At 47.0% G+C, this 20,249-nt stretch overlaps 1 protein-coding gene across 1 annotated transcript in view; it reads right to left on the bottom strand.

Annotated features, from left to right (window-relative positions):
* The window catches only part of SORCS3 (sortilin related VPS10 domain containing receptor 3), a 320,923-nt gene extending 314,417 nt beyond the window's left edge, over positions 1–6,506 (bottom strand). Inside the window, exon 1 of the mRNA XM_072869960.1 lies at positions 5,901–6,506. Within this exon, the coding sequence (XP_072726061.1) occupies positions 5,901–6,506 (606 nt within the window). The remainder of the gene's footprint in view (positions 1–5,900) is intronic.
* Positions 6,507–20,249: the final 13,743 nt, after the last annotated feature.

Below are 20,249 nucleotides of genomic sequence, written 5' to 3'. Positions count from 1 at the left end.
GCATTTAAATCACTGTGAAAGCTTAGCCACAAATCCTAGGCCTCATCCCTGCGCATGAAAAAGCCTGAGTATTGAGGCCTGAAGGGAAACTGCTGACAGGCACCTAGAACGGGAGCAGTTCTGTTACTGAGCTCTGGGCTACAAGAAGTTCGACAGCTTGCTGCGCTAGGCAGGGTAATGGCTGGGGGAATCTGCCAGCTTCATGGGATCCACAAGCAACATCAAGGGCCGTCCACTGGACATCAACCTGACTTTGCAATGAAACCAGTCTGGAGAGAAATAACCCGGAAAATATTTTCCAGATGCCTTCTTCCTGCTCTACTGACTCAATACGACCATAAAAGCAATTGCCATGCAAGAGTTTTGTTTTTATTTCCCCATCTTCTATTTGAGTATTAATTAAAAATGGATTGGCAAAGTCCTGGAGAAGGACTTCAGTGGCAAACTTCATTACTAAAGGTAGTGGAGAAGTGGAAATACATCAAGACATTGTGACACAGCCAGCCTACCTTCAATGGCAATGAGACGGCAACATAGCCAAAAGCATTTGAGAAAGAAACAGTCTAGAATAGCAATTAAAATATCTACCAAATGCAGTGCATTTAATATGATTGCTCTGTCACCATCTTGCACTCTAGGAGTAAACATTTTAAACTGAAATCCAACTGGTCTGTTGGAGCAGTTACCCATGGCTGACAACTGAATGCAGCATTGCCTGCCTAAAGATTCATTTTCTCCCCTTCCTCCCTTCCAAGCATAGCAGTCTATTTGGAATTGCAAATATTGCCCACCTTGTTCTGCCCATCACACATTGCATTGCTAGGCATCTTAATGAAAAACTACCTGGCACACAGCAAGCCCATCAGCCTCCCCAGCTTGTAATTCGCCATGGGAGTGAGTAATGTCTCAGCATCAAACCACCAGTACATTAGCAGATCACACCAGAACACTGCCAACAGCATTCAGAAGAATCATTCCCGGAAGACACAAGCTTCACTGCGAGAACTGGTACAACCTGCTTTTCACTGCCAGCCCTCAGAGCTTGCACAGGGTAAAGGAATAGGATCAGTGGTAACAGGAGGAAAAGAATCACAGAAGCCCATTCAGAGCAGGGTTGTCACCATCAGATCATGCCTACGTGAGTCTTGAATATCTCCAAGGATAGAGATCCCCAAAACTTTCTGGTGCCTTGCTGCACCACTTTCTCTGAGAAGAAACTCTTCCTAATGTCCAATCTGACATACGTTGTGGCCGTTGCCACATGTTATATCCTCTTCACCCAATACCATAAGCTGCATCTTCTTTCTAACTCTACTTCAGGTGGCTGTAGGCTACTGTAACACTATTAGCCTCCTCTTTACCAGAGTCTTCTCCCAAAGACATCTCATATTCCCAGTCCTGGAGTGAATCTTGCAACCATGTTAACTCTAGAGATGACAGCCACAGGCTAACCAGACCTGTGGACAAAACAGTGTAGCATGGCTGACAAGATAAAACAAGGCACCAGTCCAGTCTCTCACCAGCTCTCATACTGCCTTCCCCAGCTTTCAGAGCCTCGATCATACTATAAGCATCAATGCAGTTGCATGGTCTGCACAAGTAGCAGCTATATCACTTAGGCACACTACCCTTCTCCAGGTTTATCTTCTGCACTGCTGCACTGCACTGAGATAAAAGCATGCACTGCTGATATTTTTCCTATAGCATGAAAAATCCAACCCCTAGGATCATACAGGAACTTAGCCTGGCTGAAGCAACGTGCAATACTGCACATGCCTTAGGCAAATGCCCTCTCCTGCTCTTACTGTGGCATTATAGTACATTTCCTCAACTTGATGTCTGGAGCTTGCCTCTGGTTACTAGAAAGCCAAGGACATGTATACATGGGATAGCTAAAGCACACTATGATCACAAGCTGAGGCCTCTCCATAGATAATGGATTGAAAATGTCTGCTAGAGGTTAAAAGAAAGCTAAAAAATGTGCATCTTTGCTTCTTATATTGAAAAAACACACCCATAACACCACAGAATTTGAAGCACTTCCATCGTGGAAAAAGCATGGACAGAATTAAGTACTTCCTATAAATAGCTGCATTCATCAGAGTGACAACTCTGAAACCTAATGACAACAGTCCCCGTTTACCATTCCACTAGTGATCATATCAGGAGATCAATCTGAGTAAGCGTGTTTTATCCACTGTAGTTTGTTGAAATCTCTTGAAAAAACTATTGTCAAGAAACAAGATAGCGAGATTTAACGCTGTAACAGCATTAAAGGTTCTGCTACTTATTTTTGCAGGTCCTTATCCTAGAAATCAGGGAGAGAGGAAGGAAGAAAAGTTAATCTGAGGAATCAGATCATCTTCACAGGAAGGTTGGAGAGAGCATCTGGTGAGCAGAACGAGAAAAAAATTCATGCAGTAACATAACCATCTAGAGAGTGGGAAAACAAGTGTAGAGGATACAACTGCTCACCGCATGCCACATTGGTACACAGTGTGTGTTCAGAGAGCAATGGCTTTGAAAAAAGAATGGCTTGCAGATCTTCTGGGAATAATAGTAGTTTTCACTAAAAATTCTCCTTCCTTCAGAAAGGCCTTAGCAAGAAAACATTTTATCTGGTCTCTACCAGGTCCCTCAAGAGCTTCAATGACCTCTCTCAATAAATGCTTCTAGTAGGGCAGACTGACACTTGAAGCCCAAGTACAAGTATCCTTTTTCTAATATCAGACCCACTGAATTAAGCCAAGTCCCCTTCCCAAGAACACAGAGAACACAAACCTAATTTCTACACAGAAGAGTATTTTTGCATTTTCCTAACAATTTACACTTGAAGACCTTCAGGTATTGTACAAAGCAGAAATGAATTCTGCTCCACACCACCACTTTGTGGTAGCTAAGTAGTACTATCCTCATTTAACATGGAAGAGGAGATCCAGAGAGGTTAATTGTCTTTCCTAAGGTCACAGGAAAAGCCTCTGGGCAGGACAAAGCAGAGAACTCAAATTCTCCAATCTCACCAGCCTTTTGCCTCTATCCTAATCCTGACCTCACTATCTGCAAATGGAGAAAACAAAAGTTTGTTGCCTGGAAGGAATTATTTTTTAATAAGTTAAATTGAGATTTGAGGGACGTGGGAGAAAAGGGGGGTAGGAGACGGAGGGGGAGTTGCTCTTAAAATAAGTTAAAAAAAAAACACAGGAGGTTTTTAAAATTCTAGGTAACAGGACATGCAGCAGCTGCAAAGATCTCCCTTTTGTGGAGTGTCTGTAGATCTATATGTCCCAGTAAAAAAACAATTTTTTTATTACCATGCTTTCCTCTTCTTTGCAAATGCATCCAGTTGTTAGGAATCCCCCACCACTAATGCCTGATTTGAAATATACTCCTTCATTGCATGAAATTTGATTGATTATGTTTTTAATAAATCATAAGAGACAAAAGCTTGAGTTTTGAAGTCTGTTCAAGTAACAGGGAATTGGTAAAAGCAAGCTGTATGCCTCTACTGCTTTGGTAGCCTGAAAACAATAGCATACAGACATGTCCTACCTGCTCTCCTAGGTCATCTGGCATAATCATAACACATGAATTCATATCTTTTGTCCATTTTCAGTACACCTTCCGGCTGTTTTACTGTGCTTTTCAGTACACCTGCTTACTGTGACCTAAGAAAATATATGCTTTGAGGTGAGGGACTGGGAACCAATGTGGCTGGCAAAAGAAGCCACACCGTTTCCCTGAGTGACCTTGGGCAAATTGCTTGACGTTCCTGTGCCACAGCCACCCCAACAGCAGAATTAGGTAAAAACTGAACTGCAGTAGAAAAACAGGCGTTGGATTCAGCCTTCTCTGCTAATAAATGAAGGGACCCAGGTTCAAGCATTTAACTTTCCCTCTACACTGTTTAAAAAAAATCCAGTTAATCACTAAATGCAGTGTTTTCTCCAAGAGACAGGAGAAAAAAGTCTCCAGATGCTAAACCTCATATTAGAAAAATCACTGAAAGGTAACACTAGTCTTTATTAACATGCTTGCTTCTCCTTCCTACAAACACCACACTGGCAATAAACACCAGTCTTTTGCTTTTGCTTGTGCTTTTGAGTTGGAAGCTTTCAATGCATGGTATCTTGAGGTGCAAAACCTTAATGCAAAGTCGTGAACAATCGAGACGTTTTCCTTTATTACCCTTCTCGTCACCTGGAGTTAAATAATAAAGGAAACTAGTTATTGAAACGGCATATTTCTATAAAAGAAACCAAAGAAGGAGGGAGAATTTTGTGAAAAATCACTTTCTGACCTACACTTTAGAAAAAATAACCTTTCTTTCCCCTGCAAATGCCTACAGAATGAGTTTTCTCTGCTACTTTAACCAGAAATACTCAAAACTATTGGAAATCCATGCTGGGAAGGGATGGGGGAGGATTTTAGCTTCTTTTGCTCAATACTCCTTGATTCAGCACCAAAATGAAACAAAAGAGAGGGCATATAGGTTGTTTTCTTCATTACATGCCATGTTATATTAAAAATAAATAATCCTAGAGATAAGTGTAGTGCTAAATTATACCATGCAGCTGTTTTCTCTTGAATGTTTGCTTTCATCTTTAATGAGAGTGGAATTCATGTCTGGCAAACACAACTGCCTTTAAAAATTGGTTAAATCAAAGTAACATCTACATTGCTGTCAGAATTATTGCCTAAGTAATAATAAATAGAGAAGAAAACTTCCAGTCAAAAAAATAAAGAGCTGGTTGAATTGCACATTATGAAGCTATAGGTGATGCATAGCTAGATAGCCAGGCAGATAGATAGATAGAAAATTTGCTTTTTAATGACTAATCAGTTTCATGAAGAATGTATCTGAAAATCCAGCCGATCTGTTTTATGCTGTTAATTGCTTTATGCCCATTTCCAATAGTGGCAAAACAATAAAAGAGGCATTTTCAAGGCAGTGACAAGCTATAATAATCAGAATAATGGGAATATTGTCATCAGACATAAAGGTTTCCCGGAGCCCTTTAAATTACGCCTGTTCTCAGACTTTACATCAGAGGGGAAATAGTATTTCTGATACCAAGTTAAAAGAAAATTGAAGTTCTGTCCACAGCCATCTGCCGGGCGTTGCGAAGCAGGGTGCGAGGGAGGGCCCTGCACTATCATGGCACGATGGTGTGTGGGCTTTTGGGACACCCCCCCCACGCACACACAGTGCACACACAGTCCCACAGACTTTCAGGGACACCTCAGCTACTCGTTATTATTGACTACAGGGAAAAGGCTTGAGATGCCATAGATTTTTCACAAACTTTTCGCCGTGCTTGCACTACCTGCCTCCTCGCAGAGCCCCTTAACGTGCTGGGGGCTTTCCACCCCTGAAGGAATTAATGGGATCCCTCCTGTCGCCAGCATGCAGAGCAGGGAACGGGAGGCCTTTTCCTCCACCACTGTACATCATTCATCCCCTGGCACAGAGGCAGCGAAGCGTGCCGAGGTGCATATTACATACGAAGAGACAGAGAGAAAGGGGTCCCAGCTGTGCAGGCCCATGGGACAGACTGGAGCGGCGAGCCGGGGGTCTCCCCTGCGCAAGGGAGAAGGCTCCGGCCAGCCCGGCCCCTTTGCCGGCGCTGCGATCGCGCTGCCCCGGAGACCGCAGCTGTACCTTCGGGGGCGGGGGGGGGAAAGGTGCTCCCATTCTCCTTCGTCCCTGCCCAGGAAAACTTTTCTCTTTTTCTGCGGCCATCGCTCCGTGTCCCCCTCCCCCTGGCAATGCGAGCAAGGTGCCCGCCAAGCGCCCCTCTCCTCCCCGCAGCGGCGAGCGCGGCACCCCCCGCCTGGCGGGTGGGCACACGGCTCCCTCCCCGCCAAGCCCAGCCGGCGCGGGGCGGTGGGGCGATACTCACGCTGCTGTTGTGCCCGGACCAGTGCACCATGGCTTGGTTGTGCGCCGCATCCCCGGTGAGCGCGAAGGTGGTGGTGCTCAGCCGCAGCTCCTCTGCCCCTCGCAGCCGCGCCGCTCTCCCCTCCTCCGGCGGCCCGCGGGGCTGAGCCCGGGCGCCGCGCTGCCCCTCGGCCGCGGGCACCCCCCGGCCGCCGCCCGCCGGCAGCGCCCGGCGCCCCTCGCTGCTCCGCCGGCTCCGCGGCGCCGCCGGGCCCCGGCCCCCGGGCGCGCCGCCGCCCGCCCCCGCCGAGCGGAGCGCCGCTCCCCGCGGCCCCGCTCGGCCCCCCGGCTCCCCGCCCGGCAGCGGCTCCGCGGCGGCCGCCGCCCCGGCCGAGCTCCGCGCTCGGCCGCCCGGCCAGCTCCGTAATCCCCGCGGCGGCGGCGGCGGCGGCGGCTGTCGCTGCTCCTGCCTAAGGCGAGACGAGGAGGGCGGCCAGGAGGGCGATGGAGACGAGCAGGATCTGCAAGTTATTTCGGCGCCGGTGCAACACCAAGAGAGAAGTAAGAGCCATGTCCAGGCGAGAAAAACGGTGTGGCAGGTCGGAAAGCAGTTAGTCCCCTTCTCCATGCCTTTGCGGAGCGAGTCGGGGGGCTTGGAGAGGGAGGGGGGACGAGGCGCTGCGTTTAGGGCTTTTTTTTTTTGTTAAGGAGAAAGGGGCCGGATTCTAATTATAATAATTCTTATTTGCAAAAGACTCCTCTTTCTCTCGCTCTCCTTCTTTCTCTTCCCCCTTTCTCAGCCTCTGAGACGATGACCAGGAAAAAAAAAAAAAAAAAAAAAAAGAAAAGGAAAAAAAAAGGAAAGAAGGAAAAAAAAGAGAAAAAAAAAACTCTCTCCCCGGTAGTTGGATTCTGTTCCTTACTGTTGGTGGATTTTTTTTTTTTTTTTTTGAAAAGTGCTTTTCAGTGAAACTGTTCACGTTCAAGGATTTGATCAAGTGAGAGGGTAACACCACACGGGGGGAGGAGCCCCGAGCCTTGCCAAGCCGCCGCCGCCGCTGAAATACACCACCGAGTCACCAGCCGCGCTGCGCCGCGCCGCCGGGGGCCGGGGGCCGGGGGCCGGGAGCGGGGCCGGGGGCGGGAGCGGGAGCGGGACACCGCGCCGCACCGAATCAGCTGGAGCATCACCCAGCCTTTTCTCCTGATTTGGTATGTGTGCTCCTGCCCGAGACAAAGCAGCCGTCATTCACTGTTTCTCCTGATGTATATTTACATATACTCGTATTTAGAGCAGTGTGGGTATTCCTCACCCTGTATATATACATGCGTATGTACGCACAAAGGCTAGATGTGGTAAGGGGCATAAGGAACGCAGCTGGGATGAGCAGCTCCTGGGTCACTCCCCGTGTGTGACAGCGTACCCACGGACTCAGCCATCCAGCAGCACCGCTCCAGAGCCGGCTCCGGGCGTGAGGATGTGCCCGTCCCGAGCGGAGCCTCCCGGCCGTGGGAACCCGCGCGTGTGCGTGGGAATCCCAGCAACCTCGCCACCATCCAGGAAGGGACACTAGCAGGATTTATTTGGGGAGCGAATAACCCAGAAAGGGCAGTATCTGCAGGCAGCTCACTGCAGCATCACCTCGGGACCGGGTCGGGAGAAGGAGCGAGGAGGAGATGGCTTTCTTTAGGTCATGGCAGTGCAGCGCTCCCGCTCCCATCGCAGGGACGCAACATTTCCCCCGGCCAGGACACCCGCGTTCTGCTGGCAAAGCCCAAGGAGCTTTGCAGCTTCGGCCCCCGGGCAAGGTGTGAGTAATCGCACGGTGCGAAGGGGAGAGGGCAGGCTGCCGGCTCCCACGGCTGCGGGGCGTCCCCCATCCTCCCGGGGGTCACCCTTGGTCATAGCCATCCGTGCCTGTGCCACGTCCCTCCGGAGCGATTCATTGCAGCAACACGTCGGCACTTTCTCTTCAGATCAAACCCACGGTCGACCTTCTCCCGTTCTCCTCCTCCCTTTGAAAAGTGTCAATAATTAGCATTATGTTAATCGTCCCACCCTCCCACTTACCACATCAGCCATTCTTTGCCGTACAAGGACGGATCCACCAACTACACGGCTCTCCCCGCGGTATCTCCCCCCCCGCCAGTCCCACAGCGGGGACGGCTCAACAGTTTCTCCCGCCTAACGTGGGTCTTCCAGCCCGGCCGGGAGCGGAGGGAGAGAGGGACAGAGAAAGGATCGGTGATGGGAGAGCGGTGGGGTTTCCTTGCTAGCCGATGCCCCGCGCTTAGCCCGCTCCTGCTGCAAAGCGTCTGACTCGGGCTGGGGAGAGCCCGGCTGCCGCTGGGCAGAGCGAGAAGCAAGTTGGAGGAGGGAAGGGGGGGCTGCAAACACCGCTGGCTGGTGCAAACGGTGGGAGCTGTCGCTAAATGGTTGTCCTGCGGGAGCGAAAAGAGGGTCCGGGGTGTCAGCCGGTCTGCAGAGAAAAGCGCTAACAGCTCCGGGGAGGCGGGGGGGAAGGGGTGCAGAGCGAGCCGGTGCACGGTGCGGGCCCCTACCCACGGGCACGGCCCTGCCCATGAGCTGCAAACTCCGACGTAGAGAGGGAAAGTGGGAGGTGGGGGCAGGGGAAGCAAATCACCCGCCCCCAACCCAACGGATGTTATTTCTGAATTGGAATCGGCTCCTTTTCAAGCTACGCTGCCAAAATGTTTAGGAGATGGCATTTCATTTGTGTGGGAGCAGTGACGTGGGCCTCAGCCAGAGCTGGTCCATAAAACCGCGGGCGCGGGGATCGCACAAGTTACACACACCTGTGGCAGGCGCTGCTCTGCATGCACAGAGCCGGGCCGGCCCCGAGTCTGCACCCTCCCGCTGCTTCTGAAGGAACAACACGGTACGGGGAAGCGGCAGGAGCTCAGCTGTCTCCCTAGATCGACTGCTGCAAGAACAGTGTCCCCAGGTACGTGGCATCAGCGGCACGCATGCCACCCCTGGATCTTGCCATTGCTATGCACTGTGAAGGGATGCACTGCCCACCAAATGTCATCCTCCTACAGTGAGTGACACGTCCTCCTACAGTGACATGCAGAACTTGTCCTTACATTATGATTAAAGTTTCTCCAGTCCCTCTGGACCCAGCAGCAGCTCACTGCTGCCCCTGAAGAGTTCTGCATGTCCAGAATCCCTGTCATCACACAGTAAAAGCTACCATGGGGCTAGCAATTGCCGCTGCTTAGCCATTGTGCAGTCCACCCAGTCCCATTTATCTTCTCAGCCTTGCTGGACACTGTTTAAGCCCTAGTCCTTGTTCGCACCTGGATCAGACACTCATTTGTGCAGCATCATCCCTGACTTCATGACCAAAACCCACCCACACCAAGACAGGACTGGTGGACATGTCTCCTTTCCCAAACCCTGCCAGCACAAGGCATTGCTTTGTGTCCACCACATTGCTTTGTCACCACAAGAGCCCAGCTGTGCTGGACATGGCATAGAATGTGATGGGCTTCATGCACCGGTGTGTTCACCAACACTTTCTTTAGGGCAGTACTTTCACCACCTCAATAGCAGGTCTTTCCTATCCTGCAGACTGAAGAGCTGTTACTTGCAACTAAAATCACCCTTTGTGAATATCATCCACACCTGCCACACTCGGGGACAATCCCAGACATTCAGTTAATACTATTCAGCAAGATTGCCCCAGGCCCTCATTTCTCAGACAGATACCCACAGGAAGGGTTGGTGTTTCTAAACAAAACCCTAAAAACCCTTCATCCGTGCCTGCTTATTACTGTTAAATAATAACACGCACAGCTGAAGTCCCACTGATGATGTGGGACTGTCTATTAAAATCTTCCCGCTCCGGATGCCCCAGCCCTTAGCAGAGGCCTCAGTGTCAAAGAGAGAAGCAGCAGTGCTCTCTAATCCCTTTCCTTCTCCAGAAGACAAAGGTAACGTGAGCAACACCCCCATCTCCTGCACGATCCGCGAACTGCGCGCCCATCACCAGCCCGCAGGAAAGGGGCTTTTCCAGTTCGTACCATCCCTGTTGCAGGAAATCAGGTTTGCTTCAAAACCTGGCCTCTTGCATGACACGCTGACAGTGAGGATGTCATTTGACAACCCTAGATTTGCGCAGTCTATATCCAAGAATAGAAATGGAATAGTCCAACACCGTATCCATTACAGGCTGTTTTAATCCCTAGTCTAATCCATTACAATCTGCTTTAATCCCTACCCAGCTGCAAACATCCATTCAAAGAAGCAGGGGATGGTGTTATATTCTGTTGGACCATGTTGATTTTTAATTGATGTAAGGCAACCATATGCCATAACACCAGGCAATGCAGTAGATTTCTAAGTAAGCAAGTAAGTAAATGTTCTGGAAGGCAAATTGTGGCACAAATACAAAGTAGCAGACATGCCTATAACCAAGGGGGAGCTGGGTTCAATTAAGGAGAGAAAGGCAATTGGGGGAGTTATGTTTGTTTGGAGGGGATGATTTGGATGGAAGAAGTCTAATAACGCTATCTAAAGAAAGAAACAAACAGAGCCTGGCAATCATTTAATGTCAAAGCCTTCTAAAGCAGCATCGATAATTTGGGGTTTTCATTTTTTTTCCCTATTCTTTGACTTCCATTTGGAAAAAAAAATTATGAAACCGAAGAGTTAACTCCTATCACACATATCAATAACTTCACCATCACTACCTCCACCACTGGTTGCAGACCTGCTCCCCAGTATCCCCATCCCTTGTTTTGCCCAGCTCTGCCCATCATTGCTCCATGCCCCTCTCCTCCAGCAGGACTGCGCACAACCAGGCCTCCCTGAAGGTCCAGAGGGTGTCTCCCAGTCACTATCACCCCAGGAAATTTCTGAGTGGGAGCTGGAACCTTACTTGCTGGAACCTGAAAGAAAGGAGGGGAGAGAGTTGGGGAAGAGATAATAAGAGGAAAATTTAGAGTGGGGAAAAAAAGTAATGCCCCAGCTACATGGCACTCTCTTCACACACATACACCCTCCCCTGAAGGTCTCCCACACTACTCAAGCCCTCCCAAGGGAGGAAATCCCACACGTACTGAGAGAAAAATCAATGCTTGCTTCAGTTAACTTTAACCTATTTATTATGTGTGAGACCAGCCACTGAAAACAAAGCAGCTCTGTGATAATGCCGTCTTGTTTACTAAGGGAAGGTCTGAATCTACCTAAACAAAAATCATTAAAAGCTCAAGTGTCCTTATATCCTCAGACTAAATATCACCTGCAGGCAGGGCCCCACCATTTCTGCTGGTACAGTACTACCCCCATTATGGGACAGATTTTCTCCCAGCACAGCCAGTCAGGGTGTGCAGCAGACAGTCTGCCTCTGAAGCACAGCAGGTCCATGGCAGGGAGCCTTTGGCATTGCCAGACTTGCTGCAAAGCTCCTAAACAGGGGCTGCAAAAAAACACTGCGTAGATGCTGCAAGAGGGAATCTAGCTCCTGCACTAAATGACGAAGTGGGAGTCCAGCAGCCCAGCACACAAGCATGCAACATGGGTACCACATACCAGCATGCCAAGGGAAGTGTTTTACACATCCTGGGTCATGGGACAGTGGTGAGACAATTTGATCACAGATGATCTTGGAGCAGGGTTCTCACGAAGTAGTGGGTCCTCTCACCACATCGCAGCACCACTATCCTCTTGCTCAACACCATCCACACAATGCCCCAGCACAGGTAAGGGTGCCACAGGCCACACTGGAACTGCAGCAGGTAGAGGCTCAGCAGAGTGAAGAACCACTTCTGCAGATCTCACGCTCAGGATCAGAACTTCACCAGGGTGAAGAGATGCAATGCCAGGTTCAGTGACCAGCCTTGTCTGCATCCCTCCTTTTGATTTTTTCTATCCAAACACCATGTCTGTGGAGACAGAAGAGCCCCTTTCATTCAGGAATGCTCAGACAGCTCCTCTGTCTTCACCCACTGCTAAGGCTGCCCAGAAGGTGCACAACCTGCACAGCCCACGTGAAGGACTTGGCGATGCACAGAGAAGGCAGAGGTGTTTTGAATGCTCTGGGGAGATTCTGCATGTTTTAGATCATGCTCCTAGCCAATGTTGGGTTCTGGTATTGGTCCTAAAGCCAAGATAAGAAAATCCCCTTGCTGCTGATAGTCAGCATCATCAGGAATGCCAAAGAGCTTATCAGAATGGAATGAGTGCATGGATTTGCAGCATATACAAAGATAAGTTGTGCAGCACACAAGTTCACTGTGTTGAATTCACTGTATACTGTAGGTTGCATATATTTCTATCTTGGAGACCCCAGTCAGAAATACAGGATTCCCTGTCTCCCAGATTTCAAATTGCCCAGGACCACAGTAAGATCCCAGATTTTCAGAAGCATTTGCCAAGTTTTGAAAGTATGCTCCTTAGCATCACTTAGAAAGCTCTGGGTCAGGACATTCAAACCTGCAGTTCCTCTTTGTCGTCTGAATTCAAAAAGCTCATCTAAAAAGCTGGGTCAAACTGTGCCACACAGAATGAAGAGAGGCATAATCATGGCTTAAGATGTTATAATATCCAAGAACATGCTATGAGTACCAAGATACCCATTTGGAGAAAATCTGATTAAAAACAGGGAATGTGACTAATATTCACATGGTCATTGATTCAGAAAGAGTAAATGACCCTCATCTCCCTTCCTGTCCCAAGGTATGCCTCAGTCCCGCAGGTTCCATGGAGAAAAGGAATCTTCCTTACAGTTAGAAATTTTGTGCACCTCTCATCAGCTTTTCACTTCTGGTTGTTAATGAAGCTTCATGCCTATGATCGTTTAGGAGTGGCTTTTGCCGCTAAGAAGCAGAGCACAAATACTGCCTTGCTGTGCAAAGAGAGTCTTTGCGAACATGAAACTTTCCCTCTGCTTGTTTCACTCCTTCCCTAGGGCATAGTGGGATCTGGAAAGGTTCAGGTCTTCTCTTCAAGACACTCACAACAGGACAACAGTAGCTACAGCTACTGTGTTTTCAGGGGCATGAAGCTGTTTGAACAGAGCAAGGTTTAGCACAAACAAACTTTTGGTAGAAGGAAAGCACAGTGCTAAATCTTGGCACCTCTTGCTGCTGGGTAAACACCCTTCAAACACCCTTCCTGTTGTGCCAAGAAAAGAGGTATACATCCTTAGCCGCTGTGCCTGCTGGAAGCAACCAGTTACCATCCAGTTCTGTCCTGCTGCCTGAGCTGTTACACGTTAACACGTGTAACACGTTACAGTAACCCACGGTGACCCACGTTAGCAGTCACCAGCCAGTTAAAGCATTTCAGCTACTCCTTATTTTGACTGAAACAGGTTTGAGATAACGGAGGAGCTCAGCTGGCATATCTGAAGGTGCAGTATAAACGTAGTTTATGACTGTACTGTCAGAGCAGGACTTGCCCCGTGACCCAAGCATACTTTGTATTTATACACAGGCTTTGAATTAGGGTTTAAAAACCACCCGATTTCACTAGTCACTAAGGTGAGACCATTTCAGAAGTGACGAGCATTTATACAGCCCTCAAAAATAGGGATCTTGAGAGGTCACATAATTCATTTACCTTTCTCTAAAACAGACTCAACTGCATTTAAACCAAAGCACAGTACAATGTGCAAATCACAGCTAAAATAATAGGATGAGTCTCAGTTAAAAGGGAGAGATTTTTGAAAGATGCGAAATCAGCCAATGAAAGACGAATTGTGCTCTATCAGACCCAAGCTGTCCCTCCTCACCCTGCATTATGGTGGAAGGTCTATTGCCAGAGCCCATCTCTCCGTCCTCTCAACAATCCCTCTTAAAGATATCAACAGCTAGTGGCTCTAGGCGAGAGAAAGAAATGGAAAATATCCCATATTCATTCTGTATCCTGATGGGACTCCTCAAGAGCCTTTACCCTCTCCTGCCCTGAACATCTCCTTAGGCTCCAAATTTCCAAGGTTTCACATGGCTTGTAGGCTCAACAAAGTCAGCTGCTCCCACTTCAGTTCAAAAAGATTAAATTTCCATAACTCTCAAGCATCTGCTGGTTGGGACCCTACATACATACCAGTCATTGAAGAAACACGAAATATTATCAGGTGTAACTAAAGTTGTGTGGGGTGTGCAATATCACTTGTATTTTCCTGGTCCCCACCAAGGGATGCTACCATCAGAGACCCACAGATTTTTGTTTGACACAGATTTCCCTTCTAGAGGAGTCCTAGGACTGTCTTATTGCAGAGGTCACTGTTATGGTCCCAAGATTGCAACAGTGACATCCCTAAAGCCCATTAAGGAGTAATTAGCCCTTCAGGACTGTACTATGGGCTGTAAACCAAAGTCCCCGTAAGGCCACAAGTCATACAACACAAACTGCAATTGAGGGGATAGCTTAGGAATGTGTCACTGACTGGAGATGACCATGCCTTCTCCAAGCATTCCCATGCAGCACCGTGCTAGCTCCCAGGGCACCCAGATAATGTTGTCCTCAGCAACCCCAGCTGACTTACTTCCTCCCCTAGTTGGGGGGAGAAGCCCCCAGGGAAGAAATTCAAAGGACTTAGTAGCCTCAAATAAGGAGGGACACAAAACATCAGCTACATCCAGGTCTCCACAGGCTACTGGCAAAAGAAACAGCAACAGCTCACAAATCCACAAGCATGGAAAACTTCCTTGATAGCCTCCAGCCAACCAGATAATGCACAGGAGATGTTTTAGAAAACTCTCCTATAGAAATCGGAAACAAGACAGAAAAGCAACACAAACTTCTTTTCCCACCCCACAGAGCGCACACTAGAAGAATGAAACTGCTAAGGTCAGTGACACAGAAACAGTACTCTACAACTAAGACTTTGCTCTCACCCCAGGTACTTTTTCCACTTTGCATCCTCCTCCAGACAAATCTTTCCCTCTTCCACTCCCCCTTCCCCCCAAGTTTGAGATAGGCCTAGAAGGGGAAGGAGCTTGTTTTGTTTCTTCTCTACTCAAGTTAAATCCAAAGCAATTTGTGTGTGTGTGTGTGTGTGTGTATGTGTATGTGCAAAGGCAGGATTTTCTTAGTAAGCTAGAGAGAAACAAGTCTGGCAGGGACCCAGCTTTGATGGTGGGACTTCACAGGAGGATGTTCAACCTGCCACAGCTTGGTGCTGTTTTCTCTCCCACAACAAACACCACCTTTTAAGATTCTCACCTACGGCTATTTCCTTCCCTTCTTTTAAGAACAACCCCAAACAAGAGAGAAATTGAACTACAGCACTGAGGAAAGACTTTATACTAGTCAACATGAATGGAAGGGTGTATATTCAATGGGGAAGAACAAAACAAAAAGGAAGTATTAATACAAAGAAAAATAACACAGAACTACAGCAGCAAGCAGCTGACTGTTAGGCAGGTGTTTCTTACCAAGCCAGTCCTGGCAGTTCCCCAAATCTCCTGTGCACTGATTCAGCAACAACTTACTCCTAAAAGGAGCCAGGTTGAATCAAATCTGATGTAAACAGAGTTTGAAACATTCTGAGAGGGGGAGTCTTAGGCAAATTTATGCTCCCAACACCTCTAAGACAGGAAGTAGGACAAAACTAAGTGGCAGCTATTACAGCCTTTGCTAGACTATCTTGGCTGATAGCTTCAGCTCACAGGGGACTAACTGAAGCTTCACCCAACCACAGGAAATTGGAAAAAATAATACTGGCCCCATGAAGAGAACAACATGTAACCCACACAGTGTAATGCATGCTCAGTAGTGGGCTGGCAAAGGCCAGTCATCACTGCTGTATGCACTTCCATGATGCAAATGCCAATTACTAAGTTAATAATCGTTTAAACTCTAGCAATGCCTAGAGTTCCTATCAGGCTCCAGGAAAAGGCCTGCAAATGCAGCAAAGAGACAATCCCTACTCTGAAGTCTAGATTATGACTTGCAGACAACACACAAGTTCACTGCCTTCAGACAGAGTGCAAATGAGAGCAGCTAAGGTGGCTGATCTTCGCAAAACAAAAATGCTGCTGGGGCAAATCCGGGAGTTCATCTGGGGATGGAGGAGGAACAACCTGCCCAGGCATTCTGTGCAATGCAAAAGCATGCAGCAGGCCAATGGGTGCACAGGCAGAGGGGCCAAACCCCTTCACTCCCATTCCCTTAAAAGAGCACCTGACCACAACATTTGTCACTCCAAACACAGAGTATATTTATTCTATGTTCTACTAAGTGATTTAACAGTTGCCTTCTTTTGGTGGTGGTTTAAATCTGTTCTTCAGCTTTGTTACAGATATCCAGGTTCCAGTGCAGCACCGCAGAGACCACTCTTGTCATTCCCCCTTTTCTGAATCTATCCAACACCCAGCAATTTTAGTGGCACTCCGGAGCTGAAGAGCAATCTCAAAAGGGTTAAAATTCAGGGACACAAATGAAAATGCAATTAATAAGCCTGCTACATAAAAGATCCTCATGCTCATAATGCAATCGGCAAGGGTTGAACATTTTTCCTTGAGCTTACTCTACTCCATTACTGCAATAATGCATGGTAATATAGTTAGCATTGATTTGCCGCAAGGTACATGTACTACATCTGAAAGCTAACAGGGAAAAAGGAGGGAGTCTCTCTCCTTGAAAGGCTGGAATTACTTAATTATCTAAGGAAAATGACATGCAGATTTAACAGCACAGGGAAAGGCTAGGACTGACTTCCCCCATTCCCAAAGAATACAGAATAACACTTCTCTGCTACGTGATCTCCATGCAAAGCACACACTCCTGGTTTGTTATTATTAATTACCCCAGCTCCTATCACTGGAATTCAGAGGTGTTGGTACTTCGCATCACCCCCAGCTATGCTTGCTATTCATAAATCATACTGAGAGGAGTTGCCAGGAGAGGAGAGGAAATACTAAAGGAAACTCGTAAGCATCTCTAAATAGGCTGCTGCTGTTCAAAGAGGCTGCAGTCCTCTGCACAGAGTCAGATGTAAACCAGTATTGGTGTTAGGAGACAGCAGGAGACATATGCCAAAAGTGAGCAGGCAAGACAAGGAAACAATGCATTCAGACAGAAAAGGTAAAGGAAAGCAGACAGCTCGGTGGATTAACCTTTCATCTTCACATCCACAGGTTAGATCAGATCAGATGGTCTGATAAAAGCTGAAAGGCACCATTATGATTATTAATCTGTAAGAGGTTGACTGTAGCCCAAACAGAGATAGAGGTGATAGTTCTAGTGGCCAAACCAGCACTGATTTTCCCTTCAGAGCCTGGAGCTAATAATTTAAAACCTCTTTCCCAGTTTTCTGTCTATAAAATGGAGCTGAAATTGCCTCACCACTTCGAAGGCGAAGTTCTGAACAGGGTTTTGGCCATCCCATGCCTCCTACCCCTTTATACAATTATACGTTCCACAGAAAGCATTCACTCTCCTGCTCCTCACAATAGCTGCGCTTAAACTATTGCTCCTTTTTAGAGGAGTGTCCTGAATAAGGAATTGAGAAACGTAAGCTTGATACCTGAGGGATTTACTTCAGCCCAGTTACTAGGCTGATGACCACACTTTGTGACTGACACCACTCACTTGCCTTCTGGCTGGCAATAGGACAATCCTGAATCAGATCTGGGTGAAAAAAGAGGTTGGGGGCACCTGGACCCCACTTTATCCCAAGATAGAACATGGTCTCCATTCACAGCTTTTTACTGACTCTTTTTTAAGATCATTTCAAAGTTACAAACAGTGGAGACTTGAAAGCAAGGTCTGTTGGAAAGGAATCGTAGCTTCTCATAGATCACTCAAGGTACCTTGAGAAAAAGAGGAGCTTAAAGGCACACAAATCCTTCATTTGGCCACACATCATTGCCAGTTCAGTTTTCTTATTTTGAGGAAAGGAAAGCTTCTTCCCCTCTTTCCTCCTTTCTACCTTTTGCAGTTTAACCCAGAGAAACTAAAGATTTCAGGGGGTTTTGTTCTTTTTCCATTGTGGAGTATGCGTGTTTTCCCTTTCCTCACATTGCACCTTTTAAATACTTCTTTACCCCTGGAAGCTTGACAGTGTGGCAAAAGAAACAATGAAAGTAACACAGAAACAGAACAAGAAATCAGCTGGAAGTTATTAATTCCAGTCTTCTATCATATACTAAAGAAAAAAAGAGACAAAACGGGGTTAAAATATGATCTTCAAACACCACTGATCTGAAGTTCTGAAATACTGAGATTTCTGGTCTCAGCAAAAATCAGAGAGAGGAGAAAGAAAAAAAATTCACAAAGACCTTAACAGAGACAGTCTTTTCTTTAAATGCTTTATTTTTTTCTTTAAAGAAGTTTTAAACTGAAGCTTTTTATTAAATCAAACAGATTAGAATTAGTGGATTGCTGTGTAAATTTTACAAATAGCAGGTTCAGTCTGACACTGTGTTTTCCACAAGTGGATTTCTTATTAATATCATAAGAGCATTTTTATGTTGCAATTAACTTTCCTCAGCCCAGCTGGAACAGAATATTTCTTATTCCTCTCTCTAGACTTTCCCCTATACTGCCATCATCACTACATTACCAGCACAAGAGATTCAGAAGTACTTTAAACTGGCAACTAAAGGGTCTTCTCTGCCTAGGTCTCTCATTGAGGTCCACCTTTATCACACAAGTAGACACAGGAGGGAGCTCACACACCCCCATTCACACTGAGGTTACATCTCTCCCTGCAGCAACTGAAGTAATTTAACATCTCGAATTCTCAATTCAGGGTTCCTTTAGGTCTTGGACTTAGATTTCCACACCTGATAGAATAGAGGTCTCCCTTTTTAGGTAGCAGAGCAACTGATGTGTGCCCCCCTCCAGACCAGAAACAGAAAATCTGTAGCAGTGTTGGCTGAGCTGAGACCAGAGGGATGAAATCTTTGCTCGCCAGATTTGGCAGTTGCAGATGAGGCTGCAGACACACCTGTAATGTAACACTGCTCTTAGTACTCCTGGCTGAACTTTCAGCTGCCTTTTATGTTTGCTGCTGGTCCTCTACTTCCTTCTCCATGCCAGACCTTACAAAGAAAGCCCTAGGAGTTTCCCTTCTTTAGCCTCCTGCTGTTCTGCCTAAGCTGGATGTCCATGAGTGCATCAAAAGCCTTCTCATGGGGAAGAGGGAGCAGGACTTCCTTCTATTCAGATGCTTTTTTTATTTGTGCAGCCACTTAGGCAAAGCTCTTGAAGGTAATGTCCACTGGCCCTTTTTATTCCTTTCTACAGCAGGTTTGATTCCACTTATTTTGGATCTCTTTCCCATTGCCCTTCATAGGTATATTTCATAAAATCATAGAATGTTTGGGTTGGAAGGGACATTTGAAGATCATCTAGTCAACCACCGTGCCATGGGCAGGGACATCTTTCACTAGACCAGGTTGCTCAAAGCCCCATCCAACCTGGCCTTGAACCCTTCCAGGGATGGGGCATCCACAACTTCTCTGGGCAACCTGTTCCTGTGTCTCACCACCCTCATCATAAAAAAATTTATTCCTTATGTTCAAGATAAACCTACCCTCTTTCAATTTAAAACTGTTGCCCTTTGTCCTGTCACTACAGGCCCTGGTAAAAAGTCTCTCTCCATCTTTCTTATAAACCCCCTTTATATACTGAAAGGCCACAATAAGGCCTTCCTGGAACCTTCTATTCTCCAGGCTGAACAACCCCAACTCTCTCAGCCTGACTTCATAGGAGAGGTGTTCCATTGCTCTGATCATTTTTGTGGCCCTCCTCTGGACCCGCTCCAACAGGTCCATGTCTTCCTTGTCCTGGGGCCCCCAGAGCTAGATGCAGTACTCCAGGTGGGGTCTCAGAGAGCAGAGCAGCAGGGAGAATCACCTCCCTTGACCTCCTGGCTATGTTTCTTTTTATGCAGGCCAGGATATGATTTGTTTTCTGGGCTGTGAGAACACATTGCTGGCTCATGTCCAGTTTTTCATCCATCAAAATAAAAATATTTTAATCTGGTAATTTAACCCAAGTTCACTGTCCTCATTAAAAATGAAGCAGGATATGAGAATACAAAATAAATTCTTACAGGCACGCAAAATGAATTCACTAAAGGGAGAATGTACGGACATAGCCCTCACCAGCTGTCATCACCTGTTTCCACATCACACACATGAGGTCAGGGAGCCCTAAAGGCTTGCCATACAATTGAATAAGGCTTTTGATCAAATCACCTTGAAGTCAAGCAACTGTGAGCAGACACTAAGATTAAGTGTTTGCTTTTTTGCCAGACTATGGCCAAAAAGAGCACGTAATTTTATTTCAGCAGATATTTCTGTAAAGAATGGAGTAGGCACTGACAGTGTAGCCTATTATTCTAGCTTTTCCTTCTTTCTTTAACATCAGCAGTGTCAGGTAAATTTT

This window comes from Ciconia boyciana, chromosome 8 (genome assembly GCF_034638445.1).
Source record: "Ciconia boyciana chromosome 8, ASM3463844v1, whole genome shotgun sequence".
Lineage (NCBI taxonomy): Eukaryota > Metazoa > Chordata > Aves > Ciconiiformes > Ciconiidae > Ciconia > Ciconia boyciana.
The sequence above is the reverse complement of the archived record's forward strand: the minus strand, read 5'-3'. Positions and strand labels throughout refer to the sequence as shown.